Genomic DNA, 16,917 nt, shown 5'->3' with positions numbered 1-16,917 from the left:
AATAGAATAGAATAGAATAGAATAGAATAGAATAGAATAGAATAGAATAGAATAGAATAGAATAGAATAGAATAGAATTCTTTATTGGCCAAGTGTAATTGGACACACAAGGAATTTGTCTTTGGTGCATATGCTCTCAATGTGCATAAGGAGAATAAAATACATTCATCAAGAATAAAAAGATACAACACTTAGTGATAGTCAAGATTACTATTAAGCTATCAAGTAAAACAATATAAATTGAAAGACAAATCATACTTTGGTAATATTCTACACGGACCAAGTGAAGAACAGTGGTGCCATTTTCTTGACAGGATCTGCTATTTACAAATGGAAACATTTGGGCTGGGTATATTAGTTTTTCAGGATCAACAGCTTAACTTGAACAGTCTAAATGGTTTACTAAAGCTTTGCTGAGTTTTTCCTCTCTGCAAAGGTTTATTTGTGGTGGGAGGGGGATATATTTCATTTGCATTGTAAGATGATCCTGTTGTTAACCAAACCACTTTTATTATTAATTACTTCATGTTCGTTACTGAAACATAGGCAGCTGCTCTTCATTAATTGTCTTGGAATCCACAGCGCTGATTCCTGTGATGTAATGGCATAAACAGTTGGCTCTTCTCTAACCTTCCACCCACAAGGTCTAAATATGGAGCATGGCAAATCTCTACAGATTGCAAAGACAGGCTAGGCTCAAAATGGGCTCCAGTTTCAAGTCTTGCTTGATTGCACCAAACAACAAAAATGTGCTCTTGTGCTTTTTTTTTTTTACTCTTTTATAACAAGGATAATAAATATGACTCAGATGCACATGCTGGCTATGGAAGCGCTTCGTGTTGGCTATCACTTCATGGCCCTAGGAAGAAGCCAAGGCAAATAAAAATTGTTTTGAGTACATACTACATTTCTAGTGCAGGAAAAAGTTTTACTCTTAGAGCCAGTGAAAATGATAATCGAAGCAGGCAAGTATCGCTGAATCTTTCCTCTGTCTTGTATTGTTGCAGATAATTTGCAGCCAAAGCTCTTTCTTTGAACTGATAGTCTGAGGTTTGCTATCAGACTTCATCTTGAGCAAGTCTCAGTAGAGTCAGGGGAGTAGTGAAATTAAAAAAGCCCTTATAATTCAGGTAGTCTCTGCTTTTTCTTTCCCTGTGTGGAAGTACAAGTTTCATTGCAGAAAAATAACCAAGCTTTGTTGTAGCCCTGGCACAAAATCGATAGGGAGTGTTCCAGATGTATGCATTTGCACATATACCTGCCCAACTATTATAACACTGTGTAATAAATTGCATAAAGAACTTACTATGAATAGCCTAATGCAGCCATATCCACCTACTAGCTTCTATGCTTGGCTAACTTCCATAAGAGCTGTGGTGGCGCAGTAGTTAGAATTCAGTATTGGAGGCTAATTCTGCTGTTTGCCAGCAGTTCAGTTCTGACCAGCTCAAGGTTGACTTAGCCTTCCATCCTTCCAGGGATAGTAAAATGAGGACTCAAATTGTTGAGGGCAATATACTGACTCTGTAAACTGCTTAGAGAAGGCTAAAGTCCTCTGAAGTGGTATATAAGTCTAAGTGCTGTTGGTATAGTCCGGTGATGGTGAACCTATGGCACGCGTGCCAGAGAAGACACGCCGAGCCCTCTCTGTGGGCACTCAGGCCGTCGCTCCAGCTCAGCCAGCTGGTCATTGGCTTTGTGACACATGCATGCATGCCAGCCAATTGGCCATCAGGTTTCTGAGGCACGTATGCACACCGTCCAGCTGGTCGTTGGGTTTTCAGCACTCTGGCACACACTTTCCAGTTTGGGTACTCTGTGCCAAAAAGGTTCGCCATCACTGGTATACTCTTCAGTAGCATGGACAATGGATGTTGGATTTCAACTCTTGTAGAAAGTATCATGTAGAGAAGGCTGATCTTGTAACTAATCCCAGTAAATTCTCATATTTCTGTCCATTGATCCAATGTGTATTAGAGGCCCTTATTTGATGAACTAGGATCTCTACTCTCACAAAACACACACACACACACACACACACACACACGACCTGGGAAGATACTTCTTTCTTTCTTTCCCTTGTTCCAATTTCTCTTGCATCTCATTCAGTGATGGAATTTTACGGGCAGCCAGACATCCAGAGTGCAATGAAGTCACGTTCTATTTAAAGAAGACAAGTCATGGATTTACTAGGACATTGGGAATAAGAGACCAGTGTATTAATAACTTTGGAATAAAAAGTTTTTTTCAATACCTTCTTCTTAAATGACATTTAATTCTTTTTTGCATATATGTATTGAACAGAAGTACAATATAAACCACACCATATGTACATGAAAACTTAAGTTGATATGATGTGACTTCAGCTATTAAACCCTATGAGCTGTCAATGGGTGTTTTGCCATCTTCAGTCTACAATTACCAATCAAAATTTCTGTTCCTTCCTCCTTCCCTTCCCTTCCCTTCCCTTCCCTTTCCTAGAATGTACTTACAATTTTTCCTTGCACTTCTTGCTCTAATAAGGAATTCCTATTCAACACAGCACAGAAGTATTACAAAGCACTTATTGCTCTTTAATTGACTCTATAATTAAAGCACAAAGAACTGACTGCTTAAGAGCAAATTAAAATGACATTCATTAGTTGATGTTGCCACCAGTGTGAACAAGGAAAAAGATAACTAATACTTAGTAGCACAGTAGCCTTACTGAATAGGAATTATTTCCTAAGTCATTAGGAGGAAATGAGCATTGGTGGGAAAATATTATTATATTAAGTCCAATTGGGAACCATCATTTTAAGTCTACTTGTAGCTAATTTTGGAAAATTATTATGGAGTTCTGTAGCTCCCTCAGAGACACCGTTGCCATTCCAGTACTGAAAAAATGCTCAGTCTAGGTTTCTACTTTTATTAATATAAATGGAGCATAAAATATTTATTAGGTGGAAAAAAAGGTGGAAAAAAGCCAAAGAACTATCAGTGTGAAAACTTAGAAAAATACTCAGCCAGCATTACCAAATAAATTCAGCCATTATTTCAGGAAGACTATTTGACTGCAAAGGACCCTGAGAATAATAAAATTTCATTTTGCATGTTGTTATGGACAAGTACTTTGTGTGAGGGAGGGAAGGGAAGACACTAAATATGCACTAAGTACTCTGAAAATCAAATGAAACCCATTTAATTTAGGTACAGTTTTTTTCCCCTGACATGAGCTGCTTGTCCTTTTTTGCAATGTAACAGAAAAATATGCTGATATTTAGAAAAAACTGGACTGTATTCTGGGAATTTTGGTTTACAGTAACCAAGTATTCTAAAAATGTCATTGATAAAACTAGAACATACTGGCAGAGAGAAATATTAACTTAATGTGCTAATGATGCAAAGGGTTCACAGGAAAACTATTACAAATAGTTCTCAACTTACAACAGTTCATTTAGTGGCTCTTCAAAGTTACAACGGCACTGAAAAAAGTAACTTTTAACTTATAACATTTACGGATATTTCAGCATCCCCATGGTCACGTAATCAAAATTCAGATACTTGGCAACCGGCTCACATTTATAACAGTTGCAGTGTCCCTGGGATATGCGATTGCCTTTTGTGACGTACTGACAAGCAAAGTCAACGGGGAAACCAGATTCACTGAACAACCGTGTTACCAACTTAATGTTTCACTTAACCACTGTGGCAAGAAAAGTCATAACATGGAACAAAACTCATTTAACAAATGTCTCACCTAGCAACAGAAATGTTGGGCTCAATTGTATCATAAATTGAGGACTACCTGTTTAGAAGTTCACGGCAGAGATGGGTTTCAGCAGGTTTTGATCAGAACCGGTAGTGGAAATTTTGAGTAGTTCGGAGAACCGGTAGTAAAAATTATGACTGGCCCCACCCCCATCTATTCTCTGCCTCCCAAGTCCCAGCTGATAGGGAGGAAATGGGGATTTTGCAGTAACCTTCCCCTGGATTGGGGTGGGAATGGGGATTTTGCAGTATCCTTGCCCTGCCACACCCACCAAGCCATGCCATGCCCACCAAGCCACGCCCACAGAACTGGTAGTAAAAAAATTTGAAACCCACCACTGGTTCACGGTAGTAAAAAAAAATGGGATTTAATTTGCAAATACTACTCAACTCTGGGAATAGTTTAACCAATGTAAACTCCCAAGCCAGCTAACAGTCCAAAAAGAAACAATAAGAAATGGAGTCCTGTATCAAATCCATGTTTTGGTTCAATCTGTGGAATCTGAACAATAATACTTCTATTTTGCAGGGTGCCAGAAGCCATTGCTGCCAGCAAAAGAGCTCAAAAAAGTAATAAGTGAAAATTATCCTTTCCTTCTGCATTATGCTTTACAAGTGTAATACGAGGAAGTATCTTTAAATAGTAGAGCTTGTAAAGAATTCAACTACTTGGCTAAACTTACAATGGACATTTAGTAACAGGAAGGTTGGTAAAATGTGGCAATGCTAGCACTGAATGAAGTAAAATTTACTATGCTTGGAAACTGAAATTCATTCATAGATAACCAAAGTTTTATTTTAATCTTCAATGCAATTAAAGATGCCTATAGAACTCGCTGTGCATTTTTAATCAGTTCACTTTTTGAAGAAAATCAGTGGATCCAGTTTATTGAAAATCCCACTTGTTTACTTTCTTCAATTTGAAAAAAAAAAATGGGTATCTTCTTTCAGGAAATGTGCTTAAATCTTTCATCTAATTCTCACAGAAAACGTTATTCTGTTGTTGATGTTGTTGAAAGAAAGAATATGCATACGAGCCTTTGATTAATTATGATGAATATTATAATTATTTTATGGTATTTTAGGTTACTCACTGGTTAAAGAATTGTTTTTGTCTTGGTTTCGTGATTTCTGCCACGAATGTCAGAAAAAATATATATCAGAGTTCAACAGAGAAAGCCACATGTAAAATGGTGCCAACAGAATAGCCTGGAAATCCAGGTAGCAGGTAACATTCAGGCCCTCCTTTTCCTATCTTTCATTCTTTCTGAATAAACCCAGTTTTCTTATTTCAAGAACATAGTACGAGTTCAATCAACAATACAACTTTTTCAGCACTCTTCTTTCCAGTACTAAATTTATATTTTAAATTTAGTTTTGACCTTCTTTAGATTGTTTATTTTGCTGTTTATTCTGAAATTCGTCAGCTAAAGAAAATTTAGCAGTCAAAAATAAAATATGGGGTGCAGGAAAATAAATATTGGTTTCATTCCGCAATGAGAAAATCAACTCTTTAGCCCATTTTTTATCCACTGGGAACTTTTTCAAATCAAATTTGCTACTCTTGTTCTGTAGGCTGTGGGTGCCATCTAGTGCCCAAAAACTACACTAGATTCTTCAGTCTGTGACCTAAGGTGGGGCAAAGAGAAAAGCAATTCTTGCTGAACTCAACCTTATTTCCAAAAAAGCTTAAGTGGGGCACAAGATTTGTACTAGTATCAGTACCCATTACCATCCTTTCAATGACAAGTGGTATTAAAGTCTTAGGGTTCACAGCCCAGGATTTGTTATTTGCCTTGGTTTTATGACTGGTCTCCTGAAGGAAAAGCAGGATAGAGGAAACGTAGAATCATTCCATTTAATTCGGAATGGAGCTGGAAGGGACCTTGGAGGTCTTCTAGTCCAACCCCCTGCTTAAGCAGGAGACCCTATACCATTTCAGACAAGTGGCTGTCCAATCTCTACTTAAAAACCTCCAATGATGAAGCACCCACAAGTTCTGAACTCATTAATTGTTCTCACTGTTAGGAAGTTTCTGCTTAATTCCAGGTTGCTTCCCTCGATTAGTTTCCATCCATTATTTCTTGTTCTGCCCTCTGGTGCTTTAGAAAATAAGTTGCTTCCCTCTTCTTTGTGGCAGCTCCTTAAATATTGGAATATTGCTATCACGTATAGCAGTCCTAGCCCTTCTTTTCTCTAGACTAGCCATGCCCAAATCCTGGAACCGTTCTTCATATGTTTTAGTCTCCAGGCCTTTAATCGTTTTAGTTGCTCTTCTCTGCACTTTTTCCAAAGTCTCAACATCTTTTTTTGGAATGTGGTGACCAAAACTGAATGCAGTATGTCAGGTGTGGCATACTAAGGTTTTTACTAAGGTTTTATAAGTCACTTGTTGCCATTTTATTGTAGTAACACTCCTTACAAAACAGCAACACCTTATGACTGATTTAATTTCCAAACAGTCTTGTGTGGCCCTTTAGTTTTTATAGATAAATATAAATAAATTCACTACCACTGTTGCTGTCACTCCAAAAACTGTGCTGCTGTAGGCTTCAGCAATCAGTGTGGTCCTTTCCACTCTACAAATTGTGCGGGCTTAATCCTAATCTATAGCCAATTTAAGATAAAAACAGAAGATTTGGCATCTAGCATCCCAATTGCAATCTTCTCTGAGCTGATAAATTTTGGCAATAGTTATCTGTGGTTTAGCTACATCCTTTCTTCTAGCAACACATTTGTCATCAGTGCAAATTTTATTATTTATTTGTTCCACTTCTAAGCCATCCAACTCCAAAAATGACTTTGGGTGGTTTCACAAAATTAAAATTTTAAATTTTAAAAAAGCACAATTGGCTCAAGGGTATTATAAAAAAAAAAAAAAAACCCTTCACCTCACCTCCAACCTGGAGGATCTACCAGACATTCTAGCCCAAGGTTTAGAGTTCCCTGGATAGAAGCAAAAGTATAAATGTAATAAATAATAAACCAGCTATGGATTTATGTTGGTTTAATTCCAAATTTGTACCTGGACATTCTCTGCAAAATAAGATAGAAAGATAGGCACATATTAAACTATTTGCACCTGGTTGCCAGTGGTTTACTGAGCTAAATTTAAGATTGCTGATATTAATCATTAAAGCCTTTGTAGCGTTTAAAATTTTTGGATCTGGCTCTGTAAAGGACTACAGGTAGTCCTCATTTAATGACTGCAATTCAGACTGACAGCTGGGCAGTTAGTAATTGAAAATCACGTGACTGCAACTGTGCTTATGATTTTAACTTCATCTTACCCGTCCTGTTCAGCATCAGAAGCAGTGGTGGGTTGCACATGCGCAGAAGCGCCTCGCGCGCCCATGAGTGAGCCAGTAGACGGGTTTTGAAACCCGCCCCTAATCAGAAGGATAAGAACCCAAACAGTTGGGTGAGCCCAAATGGCAGGGAAGGCTTGCAGAACTTGATTCACAAAGTAGGTGAATGAAAAGACAAATTTTATAAGCCTTTTTCCCCACACTTGTGGTCTTGGGAATGCTCACCCTGCAGTGCTGGGATAATTAGCAAAAAGAGCTGTTTGTATTGGAGTCAACAATTTAATATACATCCTGTTTTCAGCAGTTCCTGAAAGCATTGTGCAGCTTCAACCGTTCATCATCTCAAGGAAGGAGAAAATCCACCATTTTTAGTAGCAGGCACCCTGTTCATATCTAGGGTCAAATTTCAGTTGGACGTTCTTAACCCTGGGGACCGCCTGGAGCTTCAAGGGAAGCTCTCTTAAACGCTCATTTCATCATTCTGGCTTTTTGGCTTTTATTTATTTATTATGATGAGTATCTCAACTGACTCTTGCCAGCATGGACAAAAGGATGAAAGATTCAGGAAAGGGTCGATGGTAGGTGTGATGCCTAAGCAAAAAGCAAGTAAGCTGAATGAAAAATATTTCTTCCTCCATCCCAGTTTAGCCCATGTGCTACAATTGTGGGGTACACTTTTTTCCCCCCAGGCCTGAAGATTGTATACAGCCTTTGCAGGGGAGGGAATGCAGTAAAGAATTAATAAAACAAAAACCAAAGCTAAATTTACTTTTTATTTCATTTAAAGTTAAATGCTACGGATAAGATTACGTACTGAATTGGTTGCCCTTTTTTCCCTCACACCAAAAATTACAATGTAGTGCTAACTCTGGAATGGTTTCAGGGGCTACACTCAAGCTTTAGGGAGACCCAAGTTCTCCACTCCTTTTTTAGATTCAAATTCAAAACCAGAAATGTGCTTCAAAGGTTTCTTTGAAAGAAAAAACACAACTTAAACTCAAATCCTCACCTTTGCCCTAATAACATTCTAGACCCTGCAGCCAGGCAAATGGAACTAGTACAGGCAGCTGGTAGGTGTTTTCTGCAACTAATGGTTTTGCCATAGCAAAAATTGGCAAGCAGCCCTCATGTAATGTAAGTAAAGAATATAGAAGATGCCCTACAAAGTTCTTGGCTGAAGTCCTATTTCCTTGAAACAGATGGCTAAGATGCTTTGAATAGGAGTTCTATCCAAGCAAGGTATGTCAGTTTTAAATGAAAGAAACTTCATGTTTGATCTCTGTAATGAATATACAGGTCCTCACAGGATTTAGGCTAATAAAAGAGGGTTGTTTAAACAGGTTTCTCTTACCCTGGGACTCCTCCATATAACAATACGGGGAGGACATATATTAAAAAGCCAAAAATCTTAGTGTGTTCTTAGCGACTCCATAATTTTTTCAATGTCAGCAGGAGCTGCTGCTGCCTGCTCTAAGACTGTGTTTGCATAGCATATTACAATGATTATTTTCATTATGGTTTACTCCACTTAATTTTCACAAGACACACTGAAACACAAACCACCACAGACAACACATTTAAAATTCGGTAAATGGTTTTTCCAAGATGCTTTCGAAAAAAAAGTTTCAAATGCTTTCGGTTTCCAAGAATGTATGACAGACACACACTCTGCCAGAGAGACATTCCCCGAGGATGGGCTCCAGCACAAGTCTGAAAGCTTGGAAGACTAAACCTCTGGTCCTGGTGACCGACCCAGGTTGAATCCTACATATGACAGTTGCCTTAGACCTAGCTACTAATCTATTATGTACCTTTCACACCAGTCTTGGGCAACATTTGTAGCTGGGAAGAGGCCCTTAAATATGTGTGAGTGCGTATGTGTATACAGCATGTATGTACAAATATATACAAACCAGGGGTGGGTTCTACTTACCTTTACTACCGGTTCACAATGGGACCATGCGCACAGAAACTTCCTTATGACGTCCGGGTTGATGGGCGGAGCCTTCCACCGGTTTTATTATCGGTTCTTGTGAACCGGTCCGAACCGGGGGCAACCCACCACTGATACAAACCCAAGAGCCTCTGGATTTGTGGTAATGATGTGGCAACATCAATAAAATAGGCAGAGGTGAAATTTCCAAATAATTTCTCTCCCCCCCTCAAATCCTGAGGATTGGGTCTCACACATACACAGGTACAATCAATATATGATGCCACCTACACAAAAGAGCAATTTTAGCAATTCTGACCCTTCATTCTTGGCAAGAGGCTTGCCTGATATTTCCAGGTCTTATTTAAACTAAAGATGATTCACTCTTTTGTCTGGATGAGGCCAAAGTTGCAGTCATGCATGCTACCTTTAATCTTTTTTTTCCCCCATTAGTCAATCTTGATTTTTAGTAGCTGCTTGGACAAAAAGTCCCTGCCGTTTACTTGGCAACATTTTCAGAAGCATTTTTTTCCCATTGTCGCCTCCTAGGATTGAAGAGTGACTGCCCAAAGTAATTCAGCTGGCCTCATAGCTAATTCCAGCCTAGGAATCTCTCATTATTTTAACCTAGTGCCTTTAACTGCTACACCAAACTGGTTCTTTCTCCTAAATGCTTTAGCTTATTATCCTCAAGTACACAACAGGATGATATTCAGGTATGACTACTTCTATTATTATTTCCCAGAATTAAACCACTGAAAAACAATTCCTGTGATTTACCACATAAATTTGTAATCTTCTTAAAGCAAGATTATCTGAAGAATTATGTCAGAACTAGTCTGAAACAGAATTTCACCCAGTCCTATGCCAAATTATCATTTGATTGTATAGATTTATTGATGTTGTTGTTTAAGTAGACATTCATATAGAATTGCATTTTTAGTTTTTCCATTTAGAGTTTAACATAAACCTTTAAAATATTTTAGTAAAACTGCCTTACATAGATATCCAAGTCCTGCTACGGTGCCTCATTGTGGAGCAGAGGGTGTTCCTAAGAGGGGTGATGAAAGATGGTGGGACGGTATGTCAAAAGTATATACTGGTAGTCCTCAACTTACAACGAAAATTTATGTTGCTGAGAAATTTGTTAAGTGAGCTTTGCCCCACTTTACAATTTTTCTTACCACATTTGTTAAGTGAATCGCTGCAGTTGTTAAATTAGTATCCCGTGTCAGCGTTCCAGAAAAACCCCAACTCCAAGTAAAGACGCGGAACAAACATTTTTCCAAAGTTCTTTTTACTAGAATAGGCAAACTGGCACGTCTGGGAAAACCTGAATTTGAAAAGCCCGGGTTTTCCTTCAGTAAGTCAAAGCTCCCAAAACCATCCCCTTCCCCCCCAGTCAATCACATGCTCCAATCAACGTCCGTTCCATCTCAATCGAGCCCCTGACCACTCCTTCTCCAGATGCTGGATCGCCCTGACCTTGGCCGGCAGGAAGAATGCTATTATGTCTACTAACCCCCTCTCCTAAATCCTCCCTCCTACTTTCCCACACACGAGGAGGTGGCAGCATTGAAGCTTCCGACCTAATATGGCTTCCGGTTGTTAAGTGAATCTGGTTTCCCCATTGACTTCGCGTGTCAAGAAGGTTGTAAAAGGTGATCACGTGACCCAAGGACACTGCAACCGTCATAAATGTGAGTCAGTTGTCAAGCATCCGAATGTAAATCACGTGACTGTGGGGATGCTGCAACAATCATAAGTCTGAAAAATGGTCATGTCACTTTTTTTCAGTGCCATTGTAACTTCAAGAGGTCACTAAGTAAATTGTTGTAAATCAAGGACTACCTGTAATCTCTGCAGGGTCAACCAAGGTATGAAGGTCATCCTAGCTGCCCAAATAAATCAACTACGCACCTAAATTAGTCAACAGCAATATAGGAAGATGCTGGAGGCAGTTCATTGTTTTACTGACAATGGCAAAGGCATCATTTCATGTATGCAGAAGACAAGGATAAACCACTCTTGTATTTTATCAAGAAAACAACGTAGATAATATAAAGTAATTAACAATATAGTCCCAGATGATGGATCTCTCTGGTCAAAGGGCACTCAATATGCTACTGTGGAAGAGCTGAGGAGCTTTTGGATTACTAATGGTATTTATGAAATTGGTAAATTCAAGGAAGGCATAATGCTATTTTCACACTCACAATTCCAATTCATCCTGAATAAGCTTCACTAAATCATACATTTTTTTTTTCAAAGTGTGCTGAACTGGTATATATGTTAACAACTGCAAAGGTTATATGTTTTTTATTGGAAAAGATCTTTGATCCTCTCTATGGAAGAATGGTTAACCAAATTGTGGGAAGATGCTTCAATGTCTAGAATAACTTCATATTTCAAAAGTAAGTTTGATATATAATACAATATTATTTGGAATTAAACTTTTAATTCCAATTGTAGTTACAACTGCAATTCTGTACATGGAATTGTGCTAAAATTTGAATTTGAGAGTTTATATTTTGAAAAATAATCTACACACACATTATCTGCAGTACTTTGTTCATTTATCCATATTATCCATACAGGTAGTCCTCAACTTACAACTATTTACAGTATTTAGTAAGCGCTCAAAGTTACAACAGCACTGAAAAAATGTGATTTATGACCATTTTTCAGACTTGTGACTATTGCACGATCCCCGTGGTCATGTGATTAAAATTCAGATATTTGGCAAGTGATTAATACCTGACAGTTGCAACCTTCTGACAAGCAAAGTCAGTGGGGAAGCCAGATTCAATTAACAACCATTAATAACCTAATAATTTCAGAGATTCACTTAACAATTGTGGCAGGAAAGGTCGAAAAATGCATCAAAATTCAGTTAACAATTGTCTCACTTAGCAACAGATATTTTGGGCTCAATTGTAGTCATAACTCGAGGACTACCTATAGTTTTTTCCTCTTATTGATTTTAATTATTTTAACCAAATATTTTTAAAGTTCAACAGATACATGATTTATTTAGAAACTAGTTATGTCTTACAGTACTTCAAGCTTCTAATTGTATATTAGAATATATTGGCAGCATATTTTAGATTTGTGGCTTATCTCAGATATTTTGACAATTCATTAAATCTTTATAGTATCTAAAATTTAAAAGACTAACAAATGGTATAGTATATATATCATTTGTTATTCTTTTAAAGTTTTCTTCTTGTGGTATTCTTATTCCATTTCTTTTGAAAATTATAATACCGGCACTTAGATTGTAAAAGCAAATCAATAAAATAATCATATGCATAAGGAGGTCTAATAAAGAATCTCTTGTTTTTCAACCCCATCTTTTTCATGCTTAGAAAACCGATTCTATGTCAAAGAGTTGTTTCAAGTGATTCCCTCATGTATTAATTCTACTAGATAGCATTCCACTGACGTGTTTCAATTGTAAATTTTGGTCTGTGCGGTCCACTTTAGAAAACACCACTAGGGGGCAGTAAAGTCATATATATATATATATATTCTACAAATATATAAAATAGACTCAAATTTGTGGTAGAATGAACTAATACACACAATACCTAGCAAAGCATGAGGTCATTTGATGTGATTTTTGTAGAACTGACACGCCGAAAGGGCTCACTAAAGAGCCACATCCCCTTTCTGAGTAAGACATAATCAAGATGACTCACATTGAGCTCAGCAAATCTTATTTGATTAAAAGTAGGACAAATGGAACAATAAAATCAAATGGAGCTAAAGGCCCTGCGAATTTGAAGGGTGAGAGTGTTGAGCCCTATCATAAAATTGGCCTAAAATTGAGTGAGAATGGTACTCTAGCTCAGGCTTATCTTCAACACATGGCAGTTTTAACTACAGATCCATTTCCTGAAATCATTTCGCTATGTTCCAACTACAAAGAATATGCTCTGTTAATGAGCATTTCGCTGCTCAGAAGAATTAAGACATTTGACCAAAGTCTAGGTCAGGGGTCTGCAATCTTAAACACTCAAAAGAGCCATTTGGACCTGTTTCCCACAGAAAAGAAAACTCCGGGAGCCACAAAACCCTTCCCATGCCTGACTATTTCTTGAGCGGCCACAAAGCTAGCATATGTCGTTGAATTAAATGTTGTTTTCTTCTTAAACTTTTCTTGGATTTATCCATGGTTGGCCTATTGGGGTTGAAAAACTCAATAAATCGCATGCCGGCAGGTGTCACACATTGGTGGTTGTCCTGCATATTTTGAGTGACAGGGAGCCACAGCAGAGGGGTGAAAGAGCCACATTTGGCTCCAGAGCTACAGGTTGCTGACTTCGGTCTAGGTGGTTGTGGGGAAGGAAGAATCTCTGTAAATCACAACCATAATAATGACAAAAAAACCCGTCTCCTCGCATAGTTTTCATACGTTTTCCATCTACCTGATATCATTCTCCACAAAACGCCTCTGTGAATTAAGGACTGAGATCATGGGAATCCATAGTATACAGGGCTGAGTTATTCACAGTAGAGAAGTTACTCCAAAAGGCATACTTTTTAAAGCTGATTTCCCCCCCTTTGTTTTTTTTTGGGGGGGGGTTATCGTTAGGAGGATATTTGGTAGGGGTTTAAGCAAGAAAGGGGAAGTGTTAAACTCTATAATGGCTTCGTAAGTCATACAACTTACTTTTACCAAAAGCTGTAGAAAAAGGCATCATCAAAAATAAATATTTTCCTGCCGAGTACCGTGTTTCCCCAAAAATAAGACCCTGTCTTATATTTTTTTGAATCCTGAAATAAGAGCTTATTGCCATGTGTTCAAAAGTCTGATTGGGCTTATTATCAGGGGATGTCTTATTTTGGGGGAAACAGCATATTAGCCTATGCTGTCAGGCATCCCTTTCCTGCAAGAATATTAAGTATCATAAAGAAAGAGAAAGCGTGGCTGTAACAGGAAAAAAAATATTTAAATTTGCATTTAATAACCCATTCTGTCCAAAGCCAACATAAGATGGAATAAATGTTCAAATACTAAAGTTTTCTTATTTATTTTAACAAATACTAAAGCAAAAACAAAATGGAACACATGAAAAACTGGCAGTTTCTTAATTTGGTCCAACAGTAATTAGCACAACAAATAGCTTAACTAATGTAAATTAACAGTAATAATTTGGTAGTTTTGATATTATAAATATATCTCAACTGGTTTCTCAGGATGTACCAGAATACAACACTCCTAGTACAGCATTGTTGGTTCTTATCCAACTACAATGTTTATATATCAACAGCATAAAAAGTCATGATTACTGTACAGTAACTACACATTTAAGAAAACTTAGTATTAAACTACAATACTCATTAAACAGGTTGAAGTTATTTTATAAACACTTTTCAGTTACAAAAACACAACAAAATAAAAATGAAGATTTGTACAAAGCCTCAATTTGATGCTTCACTTTGATGACCTTCAATGATGCCTCCCTTTGATGTAGCTCCATAAAAAAGTCCAACTTCCAGATGTCAATTCTGACAGGCTAATTTTGCATATACAGAAATTATTTCCATCAATGTGAAGTGGCCTATTTCCATTCTTTGTGGAGACTCCAAAGCTAAGCCAATAGTTTTTCCATTGATATAAAGTGGTATCATTGCTTCAAGTGACCAGAATCAAGGCAGTTCCGTGAACTGATGCAATATCACTCCTAAAAAAAGAAACTACACAAAGAAGCTAATACTATTGTAATTCATCTATAGTTGCTCATTTCTTATTTTGAAAGTTATTTCACTGTTTCGTATCTTACCTTCCTACACAATTTTTACCAAAAAAAAACCCCCACCAAATCTCACTAATAAAACCACAACACAGTTTAAAAACAAAAACAAATAATCCAAGATTTCTTCCTCCTGGGAAGTTTGGGATGTTTGAGATGAGTTTTGCCTACCTATCTTTTACCAAATAGCTTTTTCTCTTAAAAAGGCCCAAATTTTGAAATTTCCAACTCAGTCAATATTATTCATGCTGCACATTTTCCTAATTTCAACTCAACTTATATGAGAGTTCCATAATTTTTAATTAAATGAATGGGCACTTATTTGACAGCATTTGCATTATTCTCCTAATGACTTCCACAATTGATTAGCTTATCTTTTTCCAAGTAATATTTTATTTCGGAAATAATTGAGCTACAGAGAATCAACTGATAATACACTTCATTACTTTTAAGTCTAATATATTAATGCTACATTTACCTGCAAAATAATTTAGCAATTATTAGTTGTATTTGGACTATATACGAAATCAAGGAAATTTAGTGAGCAAGGATAGACTTAATTTGAATCGGTTGTAATCAATTGGTTGACACTATGGATAACCCTATGCATATTTTCACAAAAGAAATATGTTCATATGGCCAAGATTAGACTATAAATTTCTGGATCAGGATGCTAACCATCTCTCAACAAAATCAAAAATGATATTCAGCTATCTGTTGTCTTCAGGCTATTAGTGTATAATGATAAAAAAATCAAAAGGAGGCTGTGAGGTGTTCAATTTTTCTTTCTTTTTCTCCCTTTCAAACTACAGGATTATTTACTTGAGAATATATTCTGTATTTATATGGGGAAAGTATTTCACTCACACACTAATACACTGTGCCACTAATACACTGACAAATTGGTCCAAATTGCTGTTTCTCCATGTATCTTTGGCCTGGATTTACCAAGGATAACAATCTTCCTACTGTTCACATAAGCTTTTATTGCCCCAGTTATAAAAGTAAGTAGGTAAATTCATCGTTTTCTAATCAACTTAGGTTAACAATATGTGTAAAAAAAGCTCACTATATTCCCAATGTGTTCTAGTTCATTCAACTTGTCCAATTCCAAATTTCAAAAGAACACACTTCAAATTACAACATTCACATTTTCATAAACCGCACAAATTATTCAGACAGTTTATGTAAACTTTTATTTAGCTCTCTCAGAAATTCTGTTATAATTCATGTCGTGCGGTAGAACTTGTATTTTGTATTCAAATTTTTTTAAGTATCTTGAGCTAGTGTGAAGTATAAGCAATAAATTGGTATAACAATATTTTATTTAATTATCAAATTTCTGCTCTATGCGGCCACCAATTGTATTTCAGCCACGTTTGCTAATCAGAAGTGCCCCTTTTCCCTTTCCAACTCTTCTCTCTTTGCTCAAGTTCAGCTTCAGTGAAGGCCGCCGGTCCCCAATTAGTAATCAAATAGGAATTTTTGGAACCTATAAGACATAATATTTTAGATTTAGTAATTTAAACCTAATTTATTACTTGCGTCAAAATCTAGTTCTAACTTTGCCTTATGATTGGTCATGTGAGAATATAGCTGAGGAAAATATATTAAAAATGCGCCCAATCAAAAGCATTTAAATAAAAATATTTTTATTTAAATATACATCCTTATGTATAACAAAATGGTTTGAAATAAACCAATAAAATGAATATATTATAAATAAACCAAATAATATTAATGAAATGGTTCAGGGACACCTGAATTTTCAAATTAATACATTTTGACTTGGTACCAAAAATATCATACTGCTGCTACCAATTTTATTACTATGGAAGTTTGAGAATTAAAATCAAAAGCACCACCAAAAGAAGTATGTCTAGCTTGACTCCTCTCTCTCCTTTACTATATAATGCACTTTCCTTAATAAAGTTTAACTGAGATGACTTCCTTCTAAAGTTCCTGTGACACAAGTAGGGACAGAGAAGCCTTCATATTTGGAATTCCATGTCATTTAAGGCTCTGCAAGCAAAACTAACAGCTTCAATTAGACATTAAATATACCTCATTCAAAGTCTGCCTATGCAGGTTAAACCTTTGATGGTGTTATCTGCATCAAGTGAGGGTTCCAAGAAACCTTCAGAGACACTCATATATAAATCATTAC

At 36.8% G+C, this 16,917-nt stretch overlaps 1 protein-coding gene across 1 annotated transcript in view; it reads right to left on the bottom strand.

Moving 5' to 3' along the window:
• Positions 1–15,912: 15,912 nt before the first annotated feature.
• The window catches only part of SWAP70 (switching B cell complex subunit SWAP70), a 32,437-nt gene continuing 31,432 nt past the window's right edge, over positions 15,913–16,917 (bottom strand). The window contains exon 12 of the mRNA XM_070957478.1: positions 15,913–16,242. Within this exon, the coding sequence (XP_070813579.1) occupies positions 16,133–16,242 (110 nt within the window). The 3' untranslated portion in view covers positions 15,913–16,132. The remainder of the gene's footprint in view (positions 16,243–16,917) is intronic.

Source organism: Pituophis catenifer, unplaced genomic scaffold (genome assembly GCF_029215685.1).
Source record: "Pituophis catenifer annectens isolate HBS135680 unplaced genomic scaffold, rPitCat1.0.hap2 SCAF_1, whole genome shotgun sequence".
NCBI lineage: Eukaryota > Metazoa > Chordata > Lepidosauria > Squamata > Colubridae > Pituophis > Pituophis catenifer.
The sequence above is the reverse complement of the archived record's forward strand: the minus strand, read 5'-3'. Positions and strand labels throughout refer to the sequence as shown.